At 37.9% G+C, this 23,993-nt stretch overlaps 1 protein-coding gene and 1 pseudogene across 2 annotated transcripts; both read right to left on the bottom strand.

Annotated features, from left to right (window-relative positions):
* Positions 1–1,534: 1,534 nt before the first annotated feature.
* Positions 1,535–11,424, bottom strand: LOC132609648 (NEDD8-specific protease 1-like; annotated as a pseudogene).
* Positions 2,757–11,203, bottom strand: LOC132609646 (uncharacterized). 2 transcript variants are annotated; one of them, XM_060323720.1, is made up of 4 exons: positions 6,314–11,200; positions 5,493–6,194; positions 5,287–5,405; positions 2,757–5,203 (listed from the first exon to the last, which is right to left on the bottom strand). In XM_060323720.1, the coding sequence occupies exons 1-4, from the start codon at positions 7,320–7,322 to the stop codon at positions 4,712–4,714; spliced, it is 2,322 nt and encodes a 773-aa protein (XP_060179703.1). In that variant the 5' UTR covers positions 7,323–11,200; the 3' UTR covers positions 2,757–4,711. The 2 variants fall into 2 exon arrangements, with proteins under 2 accessions (XP_060179703.1, XP_060179702.1); XM_060323719.1 differs by having other exon boundaries at positions 5,287–6,194; positions 6,314–11,203.
* Positions 11,425–23,993: the final 12,569 nt, after the last annotated feature.

Below are 23,993 nucleotides of genomic sequence, written 5' to 3'. Positions count from 1 at the left end.
GAAGTCATCTCTGGGTTGTGTGCGGAGTGACTAGTACATGGACTTCGCGGGTCCCCCATGGGTCATGACTATCGAGACGTGGATTTTTTCTGTCCGTAGCAAGTGTGTACATTATGAGACAGTTGGTCAGTGCATCGCATTGCATCACACTTGTATTTATATTACCTCTGTTACGGTCCGCTTTTACGCTCGCGCATAAAAGGTTCTCATAACTCGGCCTCTTTGTCGTGAACAAACAGAGTCGCCACCTAATTTATTGAATGAGAATTAGGAAACCAATTTAAAGATTAATTATTGAAAACCTTTAAATAAAATCCAGTGAACGGGTAAGGGTTCTGGTGATCCCCGAGGAAGGTTTTAAGCACCTCGGTATTAAGAATCCGCCCAATGCGGTTTACCTACGGATCTAACATTTTATGGCTAAAACTTTGTATAACTTATTTGTCAAATGTGTTTATATGTATAAATTTTGAGAGATGCATATTCATGGATCGTAATTTAGAAAGAAAACAAAATGTACATTTTTTATTTAGCTTTAGGGAGTGTTTACTTTTGAAAATCATTTTTAGCATTTCAAATCATATCTTTAATTCAATTAATGAATTAAGTCTATAATTTGCTAATTATGAAGGAATAAATCTCTTCAAACTGTGTACGATTTATTAAGACTTTGAATTATAATTATAACTCAACTTCTTAATCCGCTAATTAACTCATTTGTTTTTAACTCAAAAGATATAAAATCTTCAAGTTATTTAACAGTAAGTGTTTGAACCTTTGGCCCTTTATCTTGAAAACTTATGCTAAAAAAGTAATTGGACTTCAAGTTTCACAAATTCATTTATTTTACAGAAAAAAAAAGGTATTTGAACCTCAAATTATTAAAAAAAAAAAAAAAAAATGCTTTGAAGAAAAGGGTGATTGGGCTTAAACCCGGTGAATTCTGCCATTTCATTTTGGTGGAATCCAAATAATTTGCTAAAAGACACCACTTGATTCCAACGTTTTTTGGAAGGAAAAAAAAAATTACTATGATGGCAAACTTGGATTCGTAACTTAGAAAGGGTGTCTGCCTCTTGTGCAACTTCTAACATCAACTAGGATTATTTTCCATGATTTGCTTCAGTTAGTCCTTCGTTGTAATCAACTTGATTCTCTGTCGAAATGATGTCAAGAGACACCAGTTAGAAAATTCGCATATTCACACCAAAGCCTTCAGCTTTGCTTTAAATAGACTCTTAACACTGGCCACCTCGAGACAAACTAGTAACCAAATTCAGGTGCTTCATGAAGGAGAACGGGTCGGGTTGGGTTTATTTGGGTGGGGTAAAAAAAAAATTTTTTTTGGGGGGGGGGGGGGGGGGGGGGATGGCCAAAACGCCTAGGTTTAGGACACGTGGCAGTCCGTTAGATTAGGGGTAAATTTGGACCATAGTATAATGGGAAGGGCATAATTGGCTATCAACAATGAAACTTGAAATTTAGATGGTACATCACTGAAGCTTAAATCATTTTAAAAGAAAGAAACAAAATATGTCTTAAGCCAATCAATTAGCAACCACAGAGAATAACAGAACTTCGAACAAGGAAAACAGAGAAAATCTTATGGATCCACCAAACGGGTTTCTTTGCACAGAAAGCTTAAAGGAACACTAAATAATAGTTCGTTCATTATGCACACTCACAAAAGGTAAAAGATACCTCACCTATTATGGATTACGACAGTGTCTTTTCGACAATGAATATTAATATCATTTTATCAAAATTGAGATACTATATTCCTAGTTTCCCCCATTAGCTTTCTTTTGAAATAACAAATCTTTCCTGGAAATCCAAAAAGATAGTGAGAGACAACTGACCATCAAGCGTCACGCTTGTCTTTGCTGGAAATTTAAACCTCAACTAGTTTTTTTGGTCTCTGCTGGAATTGTAAGCTCGTTCCCTGATTTTCATCCACTATGCCACACTCTTGGGTGCAGCCATCAGACCTTTTATTAACCCCAGAATCCCATTACGCATCTCAGAAACAGCACTTGGACTGAGCTGTTCCAAATGGGAGAACCATAAAGCATTTGCATCTTGGGTTCCACTGCTTGCACACCACTGACAGATGACTCGCGCAATAGCTAAGACATACACGCCACAATCATAACCCTTGACTTGCTTTGGCGTGTCCGGACACTCTCTATAAGTGGCGTTGGATGTTGTATAAGGAAGAGTAACCTTGTATACCTGTTTGGAATGATACTCATTCATGCACCCGGAGCAGCTGTCATGATGTACAAATACATTGGAGTTTCTATCAAAAGCCAGTAAGCTCCAATGACTCCCACCTTCAGCCATGCACACGTCAGAATTATCGTTGATAGGTAAGAGAATCAACTTCCTTCGAGAAAGATGAACTGGTTCTATAAAATCCTTCAGGCTTGTAGGATCAGGACACTCTTTAATCCAGTAATATGTCGTCAGATGGAAAGAGTGAGCTGAGATAGCTAAAATAGAACTCAATGATGCGGTCATTGAGATAATTAGGATCATTGAGAATGTCCAAATCTGATCGCCTGAGAACGACATCGTTGTAGCTGAGAATCTTCTCATCTGCTTTGGATTTAGCCATGGCGCCAATGATAACTCTTGAACGGAATCCTTCAAATGGTCTTGAATGTCCCAATTGAAGATCTTGAAATAAGCTTTACAAAATGGAGTACAAGTGTAGCACTGACAAAGGAAGAGCCGAGCAAAGTGTTTGTGGGTTGCGTCCTGATTGTTGCACAAAACAAGTGTTTAAAGGGATTAAAAAAGTGGAAAAATTGGGAATTTATGGCACAATTGATGACTTCTGTCCCAAATCCCTAGATAATATTATAGATTTACAGGAGCTAGAGGCACTAAAAATCGTAATATATTGGCATCATAAGCTTCCAGTTCCATGTCCGGGTTCTTTCCCACTGAATCTCAAGAAGCTGACACTTCAAGGAGCTTATCAACCGTGGAAGGCCATGTCAATCATTAGCAAGTTGCCCAAACTCGAGGTGCTCAAACTGAAGGTTAATTGCTCCTTTGGTTGGGAGCATGTAGGGGAAAATGTCTGGGAAGTATCAGAAGAGGGATTTCCTAAATTGAAATTCTTGCTCCTAGAGAACAGGAATCTTAAATACTGGAAGTCCACCGATGATTCTTTCCCACTTCTAGAAACCGTAATTATCAGAAACTGTTGTTCCTTACAAGAGATTCCTCAAGAATTTCTAGATAGTACGACACTGCAGCGAATTGAGTTACAGGGATGCACTCCTTCCCTTGTGGAATTCGCTAAGGGGATCCAAAAAAAGCAAGAGTATTTTTCAGGAAACAACTTTCAAGTTTATGCCTTTGACCCAATCAACCAGAGGACACAACCAACCAGAGGTAAGTAAAATGATTAAAGAATGAATCTTCAACAGCCATTATATGTTTTTACCAATGATTGAGAATTCTCATTGATTTTGATTAAAATGTTTTGTGCATAATTCCTGGTATATTGTAATAAGATAGGTAAAATTGAGTACTCCCTCCGTCCCAAAAAGATTGGCACTTTTCGCTTTTTCAGAGTCAAACGAGTTATTCTTTGACCAGTAGTTTTTTCATATGACTTTTAAATATTTTAAATTATTAATTATGGTGACTTATAGTACTTTTTACATAGTTTTCAATAAAAAATAAAAGATTCTATGTTAAATCACACGGTCAAAAATTAAAAAGTTTAACTCTCGGAAAGCGAGAAGTGTCAATCTTTTTGGGACAGAGGGAGTAGTTCATATGATTATTACACATGATTGGTCATTTTAGGGTCTTTTATTACTCCCTCTGTCCCAAAAAGATTGGCATTCTCGCTTTTCGAGACTCAAACTTTTTAACTTTGATCATGTGATTTAACATAGAATCTTTTATTTTTTCGAAAAAAAATTTACATATTTGAAAATTACATAAAAAAGTACTATAAGTCACCATAATTAATAATTTAAAATGTTTAAAAGATGTATGAAAAAATTACAATCAAAGAACAACTCGTTTGACTCTCGAAAAGCGAAAGGTGTCAATCTTTTTGGGACGGAGGGAGTATGATGTATTGGCTCTGTGAAAGGGTGCGTATAACAATTTTCACACATGGTACTTAATATTTCTATTGAGCTCGTTTATTTATCTACTTATTTTTCGGCAAAATGGAACTTAGTAAATAAATAAGTTGATGATATCTTAACATCTTCAGAGGCCTAGTCCATTAACCAAATTAAAAAGAAAGCAACCTAGATAATATCGAAACATAAAGGAACTGAAAACTTAGATAAACAGTGACTGGTAAAGTTCTATTTATGCCAGATAACTATAGATGAAATAAAATTTAGCCAAATGTCTTCTACACAGTGTTTTGGACGGCGCGCGGCGACTAAAGGCGACAAGGGCCTGCCTCGCCTTAAGGCGCGGCGCGCGGCGAGGCGCTCGCCTTTTTGAAGTGCGGCGCCAATAAATACCAAAAAATTAAAATATTTAATTGCATATGTAAATAATCAAAATCTCACTAGCAATAACATATTAGCAAATATTTCAATTCAAAAATTAAAAGTAGATAGTAGATACTAAAAGTCTAGAACTTGAACGAGTCAAATGACTCAATAATTCATAAGTGACAAGACAAGCAATACTAAAATTAAAGCAATAGTGCAATACTAAAAGTCTATTCAAATTCAAGATCTTCAAGATTTCCAAATTCTTGATATCCAAGATTCTCAACATTATATTGCTCCTCATCTTCTTCCTCCTCGAGCTCGGGCTCGGTCTCGGTCTCGGTCTCGGTCTCGGACTCGGAGTTTTCATCAATTAAGCACCGAGAGCGAAGTGAGCTTGTAGCAATAGTAGCTACTCTTTTGCCCTTGTTATGTGACCTTGAACTTGAAGAACCGCCCCTAAGACTATAGATATTCTCCTCAACTCCAGACGCCCTAGAAACAGTACCCCAATCAAGATCACATCCCTCATATACTAGTTCCTCTTCTTCATTTTGGGGGCATCCAATTAACCATTCATTTGCTTCGTCAATATTATCCAACAGAATTGGATCAACGGTATCGCCAACATCATAACGACGCCTCAATGTTCTATTGTACTTAATGTACACTAGATTGTTGAGACGCGATAGTTCAAGCCTATTCCTCTTTTTGGTATGAATCTGCGCATAAGTTGTAGAAACTAATTAGTAAATACTAATAATAATGTATATAGAAATTAGAATATAATAAATCTTCTTCTCACATGTTCAAGCACGCTCCAATTTCTCTCGCATCCGGATGCACTACAAGTTAAACTTAATACTCTTATGGCAAGCTGTTGCAAGTTTGGAGTATGATTACCAAATACCGACCACCATTCAGCTATAAAAAAAATTAAAGGTTTAATAATTATAAATAAGTCAAATAACTTAAGTAAAGCTATAAAAATAACTAAATCAACCCACTTACAAGGGGATGTTTTGTCTCTGTTTCTTATAGCCTGAGGCATACCAAAAGTCCCCAATGCATGTTTATACATATGAAGCTCTTTGATGAGAGCATCTTGTGTTGCATTAGGGACCATCTTATCAACACATTCAAGGTAACCTTTCCACACTTCTGTTGATAAAGTCTTATTTTGATAATTAGTGTCAAACATTCCCGGGTTCAAAACATGGCCTGCTGGATGCAAAGGTCTATGAAGTTGGTCCGTCCACCGCCGATCAATGATTTCGAAAACTTTCTCATATTGCTTCCGATCACCATGAAAACCCTTTTCAATAGCTTCTTTGGCTCTATCCATTGCTTCATAAATATAGCCCATTGATGGTTTTTTTTCTCCATCCACCAAGCGAAGCGCTACTATCAAAGGTGAACCAACTTTAAGTGCCCTAACAACATCATTCCAAAAAGATGTAGAAGTAAGATGTCTGACAACTTCTTTTCCCAAAAGTTCCTTTGCAAATCTACTTTCTGTCCATTCGGTTGAGAAGATCATAGTTCTCAAGTTTTTCTTTTGCATGTAAAAAGATTGCAAAGTTAAGAAGGCCGTTGCAAATCTTGTCTTAGCCGGTTTCACCAAATTTCTTTGGTTTGTATATCTTCTCATCATGTTCAACAACAATGGTCTCATTGCTATGTAAGAATGTATCTTAATGGCCTTCTGAAAAACTGTAAAAGGATTATTTTAGTAGCTAAGTAAGCTAAGTAATAAGTAATAAGTAATAAGTAATAAGCATATAGTAATATAGTATAAGCTATAAAGAAAGTTAAGAGCTATTTTTTTTCACCTGAAGCATACGGGTTTATTTTGAAGATGTCACCAAACATCAAATTGATACAATGGGCAGCACATGGAGTCCAGTAAATGTGCGGGTACACACCCATTATCATGTCACTGGCTTTAACATTCTCGCTAGCATTATCGGTAACAACTTGTATAACATTTTCCGGTCCAACTTGCTTAATAGTCTTCTCAAACAAGTTGAACATCTTGGTGGAATTTGTAGATTCATCACTAGCATCGACTGACCCAAGAAACACACCACCTAATGGAGAATTGACCAAAATATTGATGATCATTTTTCCATTTCGTGTTGTCCACTTGTCCATCATAATTGAACACCCAAACTCTGTCCATATCAATTTATGTTCCTCAATAATCTCATCTATCTTCTCCACCTCTTTTTTTAGATGAGTAACTCTAATTTCGTGATAGGTAGGAGGTTTCATTCCTGGGCCATATTGTCCTATGGCCTCAATGTATTTATCAAAACTTTTGTGATTTACACAATTAAAAGGGAGCCCTGCATCATATACCCATACTACAAAAGCACTTACAGCGCGATCTCTTAGCAACTTCTTGGATGCATCAGACGCTGTCGTGCTACTGATTCCCTTCCCCTTTGATGTTTGCGGGTAATAAAGATTCATGGGACCTTTCACATTGGCAGTCCGTGCCGTGGCTGATGCATTGGATGACATTTTTTGTGTTTTTGAAGGAGGAGGCCTCATTTCATCATCTTCATCAGAGAGATTAGCCAAGGATGGTTGGTGCAACATTTGAGTTTTTAACAACTGTTTACTTTCAACATACTTTTTTACTTCTTCCCTAATTTCAGGAGGACAAGTTCCACATTTTTTTACATTTCTGTAACCACCAATCAAATGTTGTTTGTGTCGAGTAATTCCGCCATTGAAAGTTTCTCGACAAAAGATACATGTGACTGAATCTTTTGTTGGGCCTTTGGCACCATAATTCCAACCTATGTCTTTTTTGCTAGCGTCCGACGATTCCATTGAATTTGAACCTATTGTTTATAATTGTATAACAAAATTTAAACAATTATTGAACAGAAAAAATAGGAGCAAAACAACCACTGTCTCACTGGTCCAAACAGAGAAAAAAAAACAGAGGAAAAAACAGAGGAGAAAAAAACAGAGCAATTAACAGAGGTGAAAAAAACTGAGGGTAAAAAAACAGAGGAGAAAAAACAGAAAAAGAAGAAGAGAATAGAAGAAGGAAAAAAAACAGAGGAGAAAAAACAGAAAAAGAAGAAGAGAATAGAAGAAGGAAAAAAAACAGAGGAGAAAAAACAGAAAAAGAAGAAGAGAATAGAAGAAGGAAAAAAAAAACCAGAGGTGGCCGGAAATAGGCCAATTGTCGCCGGAAAAAAAAGAAGAAGAAAGAAGAAGAACAGACGAAGAAGCAGAAGTCGAAAATACAGGAGGAAGAAAGAAGAAGAAAGAAGAAGAACCGAAGAAAAACAAGAAAGAGAAAGAGACATACCTGAAACTTTCCACTAAGAACTTAGTGGAGCTTTTATTTATTAAATAAAGAAAACAAATTAGTGGCAGACAACAAAACGGGAAAAGGGGACATGAAAAGAGTCCTCCACTTTATTTAAGTCCTCCACTTCTTTTAATTGTTTTTTTCTTAAATTCTGGTCGCCTCGCCTTTCCAGCTCGCCTCGCCATGCGCCATTAGCGCCTTTCTCGCCATTGGCGCGCCTTTTGAAGGTCTGCTCGCCATGGCCATGAAAGGCGCAGCAGCCACGCCTTGCCTCGCCTCTCGCCAAAGGCGAGAAGGCGCTCGCCTTTAATAACACTGCTTCTACAACAGCATTAATCTCTTATAATATAAATAACCTTGGTCGAAACGTTTGTTCTTTAATGTTGGGACAATTTGTGATAGAAATCTGTTAGAAATACAACAGATTATTTGTATTAGCAGGGGAACGTTTTCAACAAAGGTTGTCCGGTTAAAGTTAGATAGGTTAAATCTTTAAAGGGAGTTTATGATCATGTGTTATACTGAGCTTCCAACTCTAATAATCTCCCACTCTTAAAATGGTCATTGTACATAGTCAGATTCAGGTGAAGTTAATGAAGAAGAAACCAAGGAAGATATGGAGAAGACAGAAGAAACAAAGGAAGATTGATCAAACGAGTTTTAAGGACTTGTCAAATGAAGGTCTGCATGCCGTTCTTGATGGCTGTCCACACCTTGAATCGCTTGACTTACATCATTGTTATATAATCGATCTTGATGAAGGAGATTTAGGAAGGAGATGTAAACAACTGATTGTAGACCTGAAGGACCTTCATGATTCCTCTTATGAATTCAATGCTGAAATTTGGGATTATTTACTCAGTTTTATGAGCTTTGATTTGAGTTGTGGCCTTGTGAGGTTTTCTTTTTGCCATTGGATTATGAAACAGTAGTATTCCAGGTGTTTGCTGATTGAATGCAATTAGAGTAGACATCTACTGGGAAGTCCTGTGAGAAATTTAATTTTCTTTTCAAGTTTCATTAATCCCCCCAATATTTACAAATTCTTCTTACTTTTATTAGTTTTACAGCAGCATTCGTCTTCTATTTTGGAGTTGAGACCAGTTGTACAAAGTTCATAGAAACGGATTTGAATTAAGAGGCATTAGAAATAACTCTTAAGAACTTTACACTATATCTAATAGAACCTTTCTAGACTGGATTCTTGCTAGCTTGCTATAAACCTGTAAACACACCAACACTTTAGTTGTTTCAAAAGAAAACAGATGAGAAATAACTCTTAAGAACTTTGCACCATATCTATACTAGAACCTTTCTAGACTGCAGTACTCCTGAGGTTGCATACATCTACTACTATTACTAATATTGTTACAACATGTATTACTTCTATTACTGTTACACAACAAAATATACTACTACTAGTGTCCTGTCTTTTCATCTTTACCTAACTAACTCAAGTAGCATAATGAAGTTTCTAAGAAGTTAATGAAGTTTTCTAATAAACAAATATGCTGGCCTTGCATCTTCTCTATCGCTCTTGCCCCAAACCACCCTATTCATTTCTAACTTAACTATTGTCTCTGATCCCTTACTTCACCTTGATTAGCATATAAACCAAAAGGAGCTAGTAATAGTACTAATCTTAACATGGAGATAGACTCAGAAAACACGGATTTTGTGTACTAAAGTCAAAAGTCCATTTAGCTATCAACAATGAAACTTGAAATTTAGATGGTACATCACTGGAGCTTAAATCATTTTAAAAGAAAGAAACAAAATATGTCTTAAGCCAATCAATTAGCAACCACAGAGAATAACAGAACTTCGAACAAGGAAACCAGAGAAAATCTTATGGATCCACCAAACGGGTTTCTTTGCACAAAAAGCTTAAAGGAACACTAAATTTTTTTATTTTTTTATTTTTTTTTTTAACTTAGCAGAGGCACAACAAACAGAGATTGGGACCATGAACTTCAAGCTATACCATAAACATGGACTCGGATTCTGACTTAAACTATCAGCCAAACAAACACCTCGAAGAAAACAACACCTCAAACATAGATTATACCTTAAGAGATCATAATAACCATCATTTTGCTTCTTTAAACCGGGAAGCAAAAGAGGACTGAAACAAAAAACCACTGTTTGGACCTAATCAGGTTAATTTAAATTAGACACAAACTTCTACATAAGATCTCTCGAAACTTAGCGAGTTAAACTTAGTCATTACTGAGGGAAAAACATAATCCATTTTAGAACTTAGGACAGATCCAAGGTGATTCTCAGAATAAAGAAAGCATTATCGAGAAAGCACAAAAACTTCCCACTTAACAGGGAGGTAAACACCCTTGTTCTAAAAACTAGAAACTGAATCCTCACAAGATCTAGCAGCCCAAATCTTTGAATAAGTTCATCCGTTTAGATTAAATTCATTTAAACATATAAAGAACACATAAGAAAAGTTGTAAACGATTCATGATACTATAAATTTGAAGATGGAAATAAGCTCAACAAGGTGCACAAATACATGCATTCATACATACGAAACACATATGCACAGAACCATATAAAGAAGGAAAGCAACAGAAGACCAACAATGTATTCTATACTACATGGGAAGTAGTGAACTATAACAAACAAAAACCAAGAAAAGGATTTTAATAATGAGTATAAAGTTGGAGTTTAATCACGCAGGCATTTGTAGAGCTAACAAACTGAAAATGTAAACAGAAAAGGAGCTAAATCATGTTTTACATTTGCATTGAAAGGAAGTTAAACATCTAAACCAATAAAACTTAATCATGAACAACTACTCAATGTTTTAATCTACACTCAGAACTGGGTAGTGATAATACTTAGCCCTTTTTTAGATTAAAGAAGGCGGCTGATTAAGTTTTAACCTCTTAGGGCTCGTTTGGTACGATGGATAGAGAAAAATAGTCCTAGGATAAAATTAGTACCGCCTTATCCCACGTTTAGTTGGAAAAAAACTCGGGATAGATTAGAGTGTTTTTTTATCCCACCTTGAGGATGGAATAACTAATTCCGGGATAACTTATCCCGGAATTAGTTATCCCGGGATAAGTTGTTTCCAACCAAACGAGATAACTTCTTTCCAACTTTAGCTACTGCAAACATGAGCATTCAAGATAGACTAAGGAACATAACGAAAGAGCATATTAAACAGCAACCTTAATATTTTTAGCTAAAAGGAAAAGAAAATCTAATTATCTAAATTAAACAAGATTGAATTTAAACTAATCTATATGAAATGGAAAAAAAAAAACACAGAACTGAAAAATGAAAGAATACTAAAACAAAGAGGAAAATTACTAAAAAAAATAATTATAATCTAATCTACTTATAACTAACACAAAATTATAGTGGGCAGGAAACTAAAAGTTATAAAAATGACGAGAAGATTACCTGTTGAAGGGATTTAGGGTACGTTTGGCTGCTGGTTGAGGAAAATGAAAGCTGAATTGGTTTTTTGGAGGATAAAGGACTAAGAGCCTGTTTGGATGGGCTTAGCCCAACTTATTTTTTTTCGGCTTATAAGTTGTTTTCAGCTTATAAGCTGCTTTAGATAAGCTAAGTCAAACGGGTCTAATTATTTTTTAAATTTATTTTAAACACAAAATGTCTTTAAGATGAAAATAGCTTATAAGCTGTTTTCAACAACTTATAACCCAATCTAAACAGGCTCTAAGCGGGCCGGGTATTTTCGGATGTTTGTTTTGGGCTGGATATAGCTTTTAAAGCTGGTCTTAATGAGTTTACAAGGATACAGAGTCTAGCTATCTCTTTTAAAACATAGACACTTTCTTGCATAAATAGCTAATTTCGTCTAAATAAAAATCGTGTTTTGCGCAACTGAACTCACCTCAAAATACAATTGAAATAAATTAATAATTCAATTAAATAATTAAGCTTCTTAACTTTAACAGAGTAAAATATCTATCTTGCAAAATACAGCCTAATTATAGAATATAAATCATAAATGACTTTAATTTGACAATTTGAAATACGTACCTAAATTAAACACTTATTTGAACATAATAAATTCTTATTATTATACGTAAAACTCTGTATAATATATATTTGAGTATTTTGCCAAATGAAATGGCAAAATAACTCAAAAACTAGTTAAGAAAATATTTTTGATTTTTTATAAATACTTATTTCACTCTGTTTGTAATTCAAGAAGCTTGACTATTTTAATTTAAGATGTGAAGGGCCAAAATTGAGCAGTAATTATTGGGCAGATACATGACCTTTGCAATACGCCAATAATTACTCAGAAATGGAAATAATTACAATAAAGTGAAACTGCACTATTAATGAATTTGCAGCAAGTATTTGGCAGATACATGAATTTCATGCCAATGACTTTCCGTTTAATTAATTCATTTATCATTTATTTGAAGCGAATTTACTATACTATAATTTTTTTAAAAAAGTAGTACTTAAATGAGGGGTAAAAATGTCTTTCAATCTTTTGAGGGACATTTTGGTAATCCAACTTTACACTTAGGGTCTTCTCACTTTTACTATTATTATTATTATTATTATTATTATTATTATTATTATTATTATATATACATGTTACACCTCGGAAATTTCTCCGTACTTGTATGATGACTGGAATGATGAAGAGTTTGAGTGAATGATGTTTTATTAAGTCGGGAATGGCTAATTAAGAATTTTTTGAAATAAGAAAGTCGCGGAAAATTTTTCAGCCCAGTGGTCGTATATGGCACTATACGGCCCGTAAAGTGATTTACGGACCGTATAGTGCAATCGTCCTCCAGCTTGTCAAAAATCTCAACTTTCTGTAAATTGTGAAAATGGTTAAAAACGACTTGGAGGACGGCCCGTAAACTGGTTTACGGACCGTAAACCTCAGTCGTAAATTGCCATAATCCTCAGCCAAACTTTCTGTTCCTGGGATGATTAAAAACGACCATGGAGGACGGACCGTAAACTGCAATTTACGACCACTGTTCATCCCGACAAATTTTCATTAAAGACCAGGTTTTGAATTATTAAAAGGGAACTTAAGCCCATTTCACGTCATTTTTCATCCAAACACTTCAAGAAGGCTCTAGAGTGTTCTTCAACACTTCAACTCTAAGAATATCAAGAAAATCCAAGGAAACCTAAGGTTTTTAACACCAAATTCATGAAATCAAGTGTAAGAACACAACAAAGGATCATCTAAGTCAAGAAATCCCACAAAGGGTGGAACTAGGATTTTGGCTAATTGAAGTATTTCAACTTAAGGATTGTTCAACCATCATCCAAGGAAAGTTTCATGATTATTCCATGTTGTTTGAAGTATTGGAAAGCTTAGACACTTGAAATGTAGAAGAACATAGAAATGGGTCGCTATTGAGTGAATAGTGACATAAATGAATGATAGTGGAATTGAACTATGAATATTGAAGTGTTGTGAGTACAAATACGTTATAAATGATGGTTATATCACGAAACAAGCATTAAATGCATGAAAACGCAAGGATGAGCTAGAAGTAGAAATAAGGGAAAATTGGAGGAAAATGGTGGATTTTGCTAAACGCACGTAAATGACGATTGTCGATTATGATATTACGAATAATATTATGAATATTGGGATTTGATATAGAACGTGAGAAAAGTGGTATGAGCGAAGGAAGTGTTGTCCGACTTCTCCTAGAATTAGCGACGCGTTCTTATAGCTAGCTACTAATGTTGATACGAATTCTCTTATGAAGGTAACGACATGATATCGACGGAGAATGAGTGAGCAATATCTTAGCTAAACGACCAAGGTATGTGAGGCTAGTCCTTCTTTCTAATGGCATGAATCTTTTAGCTTGAATCCCTACTCCTTTCATGAGTTCTTACATTCTAAGAAGTTAAAAGCTTATACCTATGAATGTCTATATGAGTTAAGTTATACGATATGATAACACTAGAATGATGATGATGTTATTCCTTGCCTACACTCACCTTATGTACTAGTCCTTTCAAGGTGAGGCAGAATATCCATGATGGTTCCATAATGTAATCGGGGGATCACGACCTTACGTCACCCCGATAGAGTAAAGTTGATCATGAGTCTTATATACGCATTATGATAAGATAAGTATTTTATGATAAGCATATTACTATGAGTATTTTCATAAGCATGTCATGATTGCATTCACACCGGGCCTAGTTGGCCGGGCAGACACCGCTTCGGCGGGCGGCGATACGGATACACCACGACCTACGGGCGTGGGCAGACACCACTAGTGGGCGGCATGAGATGGTACCCCGGACGCGGGAGGCCTGGACGCGGGCTAATATTATTGATTATCACACCGTTCCAACATGGACGGGCAGCTTGCATATGATGCATACATGTCATGATAATGAGTATGAGTAAAGATAGCATGCATTACTTCATTTATGATTATCAGTCAGATCCAGATGTCTCATGTTGATGTTATCCTCATATTATTGATGTTTCCTTTCATTATGTGTGCCTCTCATACTCGGTACAATATTAGTACTGACGTCCTTTCTTCGGACGCTGTGTTCATGCCCACAGGTAGACAGGGAGGAGAGCTTGGCCCAGGTCCTCAATAGCTGTCAGCTGATAGATAGCACTCCATTGTTCGGAGGTGCTTATGGCTATTCTTTTGATGTACATTCATATATGCATATTTTGGGCATGACGGAGTCTTGTTCCGTCTATGTATTCATTATGTTAATAGAGGCTCGTAGATACGCAGTGTGGGTTAGATGGTCTCACAAGATGTTTTCAAATGCATGTATATTATTTTGATGGCTAAGAGGCAAATGTATATAAAGTAATTATGTCTTGATTAACTATGATTTTCCTATAATTGGTATGTAAAATTGATAAAAGAGTATTAAATGAGCGAGACAAGTAGTAGAGTGAGCGGTGCTCGGTAACTAGCTCCGGGTACCCGTCGCGGCCCCTAGCTGGGTCGTGACAGAAGTGGTATCAGAGCAGTTCGCCCTAGGAAGTGTCTACAAGCCGTGTCTAGTAGAGTCATGTTTATGGTGTGTTGCGCGCCACGCTAATAAACAAAAGGCTACGGGGCATTTAGGAAAATGACAATTCTTCTTCTTATGAGATCGTGCGATAGAGCCATGTCTAGGATTATATCATTCCTAAAAGTGCATTATGGTTTTAGAAAAATGCCGCCGAAAGGAAAAGCTACAGCTGCCCAGAAAGGCAAAGCTATGACGAAGAAGCGGGCAGAAAGGGAGCCTCCGGCGGAGGTAGAGGAAAGTGAGTCGCAAAGTGAGGCCGCGCCCAATGTAGAAGAGCAGAGAGGAGCCTCAGCTCCGATTCCTCCACCGGGTGCTTCAGGTCAACAAGTGTCCGAGGCCATACATTTATTGACACAGTTGGTTGCCGCTCAGGCACAACGACAGAATGCGGGCCCAAGTGATCGTTCAGCTTGTTCAAAGATTGCCTGACAGCCTCTTTGCAAGACGGGATGGATATTTCCCGGATACAGGCCCATGCTCAGAACCTCGAGGAACGACAACGACAACAGAGAAGTGATCGTGAGGGTGACAGAAGACAAGGTAAGAGGGATAGATCTATGGGGGAGAGCAGTGAGTACCGAGGGGGACCGAGACAGACGCATTCCAGGCACTCAGGTCAGTCAGCGACCAGTGCACCTCCCAAATTCTCTGATAGGAGATTTGATCGTTCTACTCAGTCAGGCCAGGGGCAGAGTTCGAGGGCCTCAGATTCGCAGTCTAGGGGAGACTTTAGCCAGATGAGACCTTCAGTACCGCGGTGTAGCCAGTGTGGCAAATTACATTCCGGACAGTGTCGTCAGGGTTCGGATGCTTGTTATGCTTGCGGACAGGTTGGTCATATGATGAGAGATTGCCCTTCAGCGAGAGATAGAGCGGGGACTCAGCCCACAGGTTCAGTAGCGGGGTCTTCTTCAGTATGCCCGACAGCACAGACTCCTCAGACTACGGCAGGCAGAGGCAGAGGGGGAGCATCTACTTCAAGTGCCGTTCAGCCCCGTGTATATGCCTTAGCTGGGCGACAGGATCTTGAGTCTTCCCCAGATATTGTCACAGGTACCTTGACTATACTTTCCCGTGACGTATATGCTCTGATTGATCCGGGTTCTACTTTCTCATATATTACTCCGTATATCGCTGATTGTGTTGGGGTGAGACCTGAGCCGATTAAACCTTTCGAGGTATTCACTCCGGTTGGTGATCCTGTAATAGAGAGGCAAGTATATAAGAACTGTGTAGTCATTATATGTGATCGCCAGACGACAGCGGATTTTATTGAACTTGAGATGATAGATTTTGACGTAATTATGGGTATGGACTGGTTGGCATCGTGCTATGCTAATGTTTGTTGCCGGACAAAGGTAGTTCGATTCCAATTTCTGGGAGAACCCATACTTGAGTGGAAGGGTAATACAGTTTCCCCAAAGGGTAGGTTTATTTCTTACCTTAAGGCGAGAAAGATGATAGCAAAAGGTTATATTTGTCATCTAGTTCGGGTTCATGACACAGAAGCAGAAGTGCCAACTTTCCAGTCTATCCCGGTAGTGAATGAATTCCCAGATGTGTTTCCCGACGAGTTACCAGGTTTTCCTCCAGAAAGGGAGATTGATTTCGCCATTGATGTATTACCAAAAACTGAGCCTATCTCTATTCCTCCTTATCGAATGGCTCCAGCAGAACTGAAAGAGCTAAAAGCACACCTAAAAGATTTGCTTGAGAAGGGGTTCATCAGGCCCAGTTCCTCTCCATGGGGAGCACCAGTCTTGTTCGTAAGGAAGAAAGACGGTTCGTTACGAATGTGTATTGATTGCAGACAGCTGAACAAAGTGACGGTGAAGAACAAATATCCCCTTCCTAGAATTGACGACTTGTTCGATCAATGGCAAGGTGCTAAATGGTTCTCCAAGATAGATCTGAGATCGGGTTATCATCAGGTAAGAATTAGGGAAGCAGATATTCCCAAGACTGCCTTCAGGACAAGATATGGTCACTACGAGTTTCGAGTAATGTCGTTCGGGTTGACGAATGCCCCGACAGTGTTCATGAATTTAATGAATAATGTGTTCAGGCCGTTCTTGGACCTTTTTGTGATAGTGTTTATCGACGATATCCTGGTATATTCTCGCACAGAATCAGAACATGCAGATCATCTAAGAATTGTTCTTGGCGTTCTTCGAGATCGGGAATTGTATGCAAAGTTTTTGAAGTGCGAGTTTTGGCTAAACTCAGTGGCATTTCTAGGTCATGTTATTTCAGATGATGGTATCCGAGTCGACACTCAGAAAATAGAAGCTGTGAAGACTTGGCCAAGACCTACGACGCCTACAGAAGTTCGTAGTTTTCTGGGTTTGGCAGGTAATTATCGAAGATTCGTAGAGGGTTTCTCATCTATTTCAGCCCCATTGACAAAGTTAACCCAGAAGTCGGCTAAATTCCAGTGGAGTGATGCCTGTGAGCGTAACTTCCAAGAGTTGAAAAACAGGTTGACCTCAGCGCCAGTGCTAACACTTCCAGAAGGATCAGATGGCTATGTAGTATATTGTGACGCCTCCGGTGTGGGATTAGGATGTGTATTGATGCAGAATGGGAAAGTTATTGCATATTCTTCGAGACAGTTGCGAAAACATGAACAGAATTATCCCACTCATGATCTGGAGCTAGCTGCGGTCATTCATGATTGAAAATATGGAGACACTACTTATATGGTGTGCACGTGGACATCTATACGGATCACAAAAGCCTTCAATATATTTTCAAACAGAAGGAGTTGAACCTACAGCAAAGGCGATGGTTAGAATTACTGAAGGATTACGATGTGAACATTCTATATCATCCAGGGAAGGCGAATGTAGTGGCAGATGCACTTAGCCGCCGATCGATGGGCAGTTTAAGTGGAGTTCCTTCGGAAAAGCGAGAAATGGTTCGTGAGGTCCATCGGTTAGCAAGTCTCGGCGTACGGCCAATTGATTCAGGAGATGCAGGTATTAGCGTCAATGACCCCGCAGTTTCATCATTGAATCTAGAAGTGAAGGGACGGCAATATGAAGATCCTCAATTAAGCCACTACCGAGATCTATCCTATGGAAAGGAAAAGTCTCCATTCGAAGTTTCCATAGAAGGGGTTCTTGGATATCGAGACAGGTTATGTGTACCGAATGTAGCGAACTTGCGCCAACGGATTTTAGAGGAAGCACATTATTCCCGGTATTCTATTCATCTAGGTGCAACCAAGATGTACCACGATCTCAAATTGATATATTGGTGGGATGGCATGAAGCGAGACATAGCAGAATTTGTAGCACAGTGCCCAAATTGCCAGCAAGTGAAGGCCGAGCATCAAAAGCTAGAAGGCTTATTGCAAGCAATGGAAATTCCTATGTGGAAATGGGAAGAAATTAACATGGATTTTGTGGTAGGATTACCCCGTACGCGAGGGAAGTATGATTCTATATGGGTGATCGTGGATAGACTCACGAAAGCAGCTCATTTTCTCCCCGTTAGAACCACATATTCAGCGGAAGATTATGCTAAATTGTATCTCAAGGAGATTGTACGACTTCACGGTATTCCTTTGGCCATTATCACAGACAGAGGGGCGCAGTTCACAGCCAAGTTCTGGAAGTCCTTTCAAGAAGGTCTAGGTACTCAAGTGAAGCTCAGCACGGCGTTCCATCCGCAGACCGACGGACAAGCCGAGCGTACTATTCAGACCTTGAAAGATATGCTACGAGCGTGTGTGCTGGACTTTGGTGGTAGTTGGGATGAGCATTTGCCTCTTATTGAATTTTCCTATAATAACAACTATCATTCCAGTATTCAAATGGCCCCGTATGAAGCCTTATATGGAAGAAAATGCAGATCTCCAATTGGATGGTTTGAAACCGGAGGAGTACAATTGATAGGCCCCGACTTGATCCAGCAAGCAGTTGAAAAGGTTAAAGTGATTCGAGACCGACTGTTAACAGCTCAAAGTCGCCAAAGGTCTTATGCAGATAATCGCCGATGAGACTTGGAATTTCAAGTGGGCGATTGGGTGTTCCTGAAGGTATCGCCGATGAAGGGAGTGATGAGCTTTGGCAAGAAGGGAAAGCTAAGTCCCAGATATATCGGACCCTACCAAATCATTCGTAAGGTGATTCGAGTAGCCTACGAATTGGACTTGCCTTCAGAGCTCGAATCCGTACATCCAGTATTCCATGTTTCGATGCTCCGCAAGTGTATTGGAGACCCAACAAGAATACTTCCGATTGATGATGTGCAAGTAACAGAGAAGCTAACCTACGAGGAAATGCCCATTGCCATTTTGGATAGACAAGTACGAAGGCTTCGGAATAAAGAGGTTGCTTCAGTCAAAGTTCTATGGCGGAACAATAATCGGGAAGAAATGACTTGGGAAGCAGAGGAGAAGATGAAATCCATATACCCCCATTTGTTCCAATCCCAGAAGAGATTCAAGATGAGACGTCGACGATATAAGGTTTGTATGTTTTAGTTTTATGCTTTTGGTCGTGCGTGGCCATAAATGTGTTGATATTGTGATATAGCCGTGTGAGGCGAAGATATTGTGGGTTGTTGTAATGGAAAGGTAGTGTCCAAATTACAAAGGAAACTCTGGCGAAATTTTTCCAGGATCCCCGAGTGTCGAACATTCGAGGACGAATGTTCCAAAAGGGGGGAAGAATGTTACACCTCGGAAATTTCTCCGTACTTGTATGATGACTGGAATGATGAAGAGTTTGAGTGAATGATGTTTTATTAAGTCGGGAATGGCTAATTAAGAATTTTTTGAAATAAGAAAGTCGCGGAAAATTTTTCAGCCCAGTGGTCGTATATGGCACTATACGGCCCGTAAAGTGATTTACGGACCGTATAGTGCAATCGTCCTCCAGCTTGTCAAAAATCTCAACTTTCTGTAAATTGTGAAAATGGTTAAAAACGACTTGGAGGACGGCCCGTAAACTGGTTTACGGACCGTAAACCTCAGTCGTAAATTGCCATAATCCTCAGCCAAACTTTCTGTTCCTGGGATGATTAAAAACGACCATGGAGGACGGACCGTAAACTGCAATTTACGACCACTGTTCATCCCGACAAATTTTCATTAAAGACCAGGTTTTGAATTATTAAAAGGGAACTTAAGCCCATTTCACGTCATTTTTCATCCAAACACTTCAAGAAGGCTCTAGAGTGTTCTTCAACACTTCAACTCTAAGAATATCAAGAAAATCCAAGGAAACCTAAGGTTTTTAACACCAAATTCATGAAATCAAGTGTAAGAACACAACAAAGGATCATCTAAGTCAAGAAATCCCACAAAGGGTGGAACTAGGATTTTGGCTAATTGAAGTATTTCAACTTAAGGATTGTTCAACCATCATCCAAGGAAAGTTTCATGATTATTCCATGTTGTTTGAAGTATTGGAAAGCTTAGACACTTGAAATGTAGAAGAACATAGAAATGGGTCGCTATTGAGTGAATAGTGACATAAATGAATGATAGTGGAATTGAACTATGAATATTGAAGTGTTGTGAGTACAAATACGTTATAAATGATGGTTATATCACGAAACAAGCATTAAATGCATGAAAACGCAAGGATGAGCTAGAAGTAGAAATAAGGGAAAATTGGAGGAAAATGGTGGATTTTGCTAAACGCACGTAAATGACGATTGTCAATTATGATATTACGAATAATATTATGAATATTGGGAGTTGATATAGAACGTGGGAAAAGTGGTATGAGCGAAGGAAGTGTTGTCCGACTTCTCCTAGAATTAGCGACGCGTTCTTATAGCTAGCTACTAATGTTGATACGAATTCTCTTATGAAGGTAACGACATGATATCGACGGAGAACGAGTGAGCAATATCTTAGCTAAACGACCAAGGTATGTGAGGCTAGTCCTTCTTTCTAATGGCATGAATCTTTTAGCTTGAATCCCTACTCCTTTCATGAGTTCTTACATTCTAAGAAGTTAAAAGTTTATACCTATGAATGTCTATATGAGTTAAGTTATACGATATGATAACACTAGAATGATGATGATGTTATTCCTTGCCGACACTCACCTTATGTACTAGTCCTTTCAAGGTGAGGCAGAATATCCATGATGGTTCCATAATGTAATCGGGGGATCACGACCTTACGTCACCCCGATAGAGTAAAGTTGATCATGAGTCTTATATACGCATTATGATAAGATAAGTATTTTATGATAAGCATATTACTATGAGTATTTTCATAAGCATGTCATGATTGCATTCACACCGGGCCTAGTTGGCCGGGCAGACACCGCTTCGGCGGGCGGCGATACGGATACACCACGACCTACGGGCGTGGGCAGACACCACTAGTGGGCGGCATGAGATGGTACCTCGAACGCGGGAGGCCTGGACGCGGGCTAATATTATTGATTATCACACCGTTCCGACATGGACGGGCAGCTTGCATATGATGCATACATGTCATGATGATGAGTATGAGTAATGCATTACTTCATTTATGATTATCAGTCAGATCCAGATGTCTCATGTTGATGTTATCCTCATATTATTGATGTTTCCTTTCATTATGTGTGCCTCTCATACTCGGTACAATATTCGTACTGACGGCCTTTCATCGGACGTTGTGTTCATGCCCACAGGTAGACAGGGAGGAGAGCTTGGCCCAGGTCCTCAGTAGCTGTCAGCTGATAGATAGCACTCCATTATTCGGAGGTGCTTATGGCTATTCTTTTGATGTACATTCATATATGCATATTTCTGGCATGACGGAGTCTTGTTCCGTCTATGTATTCATTATGTTAATAGAGGCTCGTAGATACACAGTGTGGGTTAGATGGTCTCACAAGATGTTTTCACATGCATGTATATTATTTTGATGGCCAAGAGGCAAATGTATATAAAGTAATTATGTCTTGATTAAATATGATTTTCCTACAATTGGTATGTAAAATTGATAACAAAGTATTAAATGAGCGAGACAAGTAGTAGAGTGAGCGGTGCTCGGTAACTAGCTCCGGGTACCCGTCGCGGCCCCTAGCTGGGTCGTGACAATATATATATATATATATATATATATATATATATATAGTCAATTATTACAATGCTTGAAACCTGAGAAAAAAATCAAAATAAATGCGCAATATTTTTGTTCAACAGCTTCCACTATTTTTTCTAGTAAATACTACTCCTATCAGTGGTGGAATCATGATTCATATTAAGGGGTGTCAAAAAATACAGATATGTCGCAACCCATGTTTGAACACGCGACCTTAGGGACTTTTTGCTAGTCCTTAACCACCAGCCTTCAGCTTGTGTCAAGGGTGTCAACACTGGTATACATACCTATAAAACCAAAAATTCACCTATCTGTACAATGTAATTTTCCGACGAAGGGGTGTCGTTTGACACCCCTCGGAAAGGGTAGCTCCGCCCCTGACTCCTATATAGGTTAAGCTTAACCGAGACTTGAACTTGGATAAATTAAGAAAGACAGGGAGTATAAAAATCAATTGCAGTACATATATTTGATAAGAAAAGTAAAAAGGATACTTAAAACTCTTAGACGAACTAAGAAAGAAAGTTTAAGTAGGCGTTTGACCATAGAAACCAAAAACTTTTTCACTTTTTTTGGAATTTTGGAGTTAGAGTTGTGTTTGACCATAGTTTTTTAACTTGTATTTTTTGTTGAAATGTAGTTATTTTGGTTGTGAAAAAAGTGAATTGTTTTTCAAATTCCGGAATACAACTTCAAGTTGTATTTGAAATTTTCATGGCCAAACGCTGATTCCGGAAAAAAGTGAAAAACAATTTCTGAAAAAAGTGAATAATTCTTATGGTCAAACGGGCCCTAAGAGTTACTTTCCATTTTAAAGCATTCAATATTTCGTAAAACAAAATTTCACCTACTTTTTTTTAACCTATAAGTCTGCTATTACCAAAAATAGGGAGCCCCAAGAATTTGGGGCCCAAAGCAGTTGTTGTTTGCCTATGGATCGGCCCTGCCTAGATTCATTATTCATCTCTTGATTTCTAGCTACTTCAATTTAGGGTTTGTTTGGCTTAACTTAAAAAAAAATAGATTATAAATTGAAAACAGCTTATAAGTAAAAAAAAAAAAAAAAAAAAAAAAATTGGGCTGCCCCAACTTAATTGTTGTTTACTACATATAGAATGTAAGAGTGAGAAGGAAGATTAGATTTGAGATTATTCAGCAATACATTAAAATGTCAGAAGAGAGTGTGAAGTGTTAAAGAAAATAAGTGCTCAACTGAGTAATTAACAAAACATATTGCATGTGACAGGCTACAATTAACAGCCATCAAGGCATCAATCAGCATGTGCATTTGATTGGGAGAAGAAAATTTTTGTTTTGGGGCGTGGTAAACTCGTACATCCCTTAATTAATTAAACTGTCAGAGAGTGTGAAATGTTAAAGAAAAGAAGTATGCCAACTGATTAACAAAACATATTGCATGTGAGCTCGGCCCGAGTATAAGTTTTAAGTAGTAACATTTATCAGGAAAATAGCAGCGCTATACATGGTTGAGGGAAGAGAGCATGTGCGCACATGAACATATGTATAACTGACACACTGAATCCTAAGTCAGTAGGGGAAGGCAATAGTAAATTTCAAATTTGAAATTTAATTAGTTAAGCTCTAAACTTCATCAAGATTAACATTAAATGTTTAAAAGATAATGATATACTTGGATGGGTATATTTAGGTGGAAAGAATTTAATTTGCGGGTCGGGGTGGGTGGGGCATGATTTTTTTAAAGTTAAATCGGATAATTAATGTGAAATTGGGGATTCTGTCAACTAAGGGGTATATTTGTGTACTTTTTAACGGAAGCGGTATATTTGCCTACTTTGATTAACGAAAAGGACATATTTATCTATTTTGATTAACGAAGGGTATTTAACTATTAAACTAAAATAGAGGGGTATATTTGACCATTTTTTCCCTCCCTAGAATGTTTATAAAGTACCTGATTTCTTTTATACAATTATATAAAAGTTTGGACCTATTCATGTTTTCATATTACCTCCAATTATTTTAAGTGCTAGGAGACAATAATTATAAAATGAGCTACATATTTTAATAATGATGATTGTTTTTTAATTAAAGT

Source organism: Lycium barbarum, chromosome 9 (assembly GCF_019175385.1).
Source record: "Lycium barbarum isolate Lr01 chromosome 9, ASM1917538v2, whole genome shotgun sequence".
Lineage (NCBI taxonomy): Eukaryota > Viridiplantae > Streptophyta > Magnoliopsida > Solanales > Solanaceae > Lycium > Lycium barbarum.
This window is presented reverse-complemented; position numbering and strand designations above follow the sequence as displayed.

Coding starts and splice junctions, on each gene's coding strand:
- LOC132609646 (XM_060323719.1), bottom strand. CDS start 7,322: ATGGAATCGTCGGACGCTAGCAAAAAAGACATAGGTTGGAATTATGGT. Junction 6,195..6,313: donor AATAAACCCGTATGCTTCAG/GTGAAAAAAAAT, acceptor ATCCTTTTACAG/TTTTTCAGAAGGCCATTAAG. Junction 5,204..5,286: donor ATTGGAGCGTGCTTGAACAT/GTGAGAAGAAGA, acceptor ACTTATGCGCAG/ATTCATACCAAAAAGAGGAA.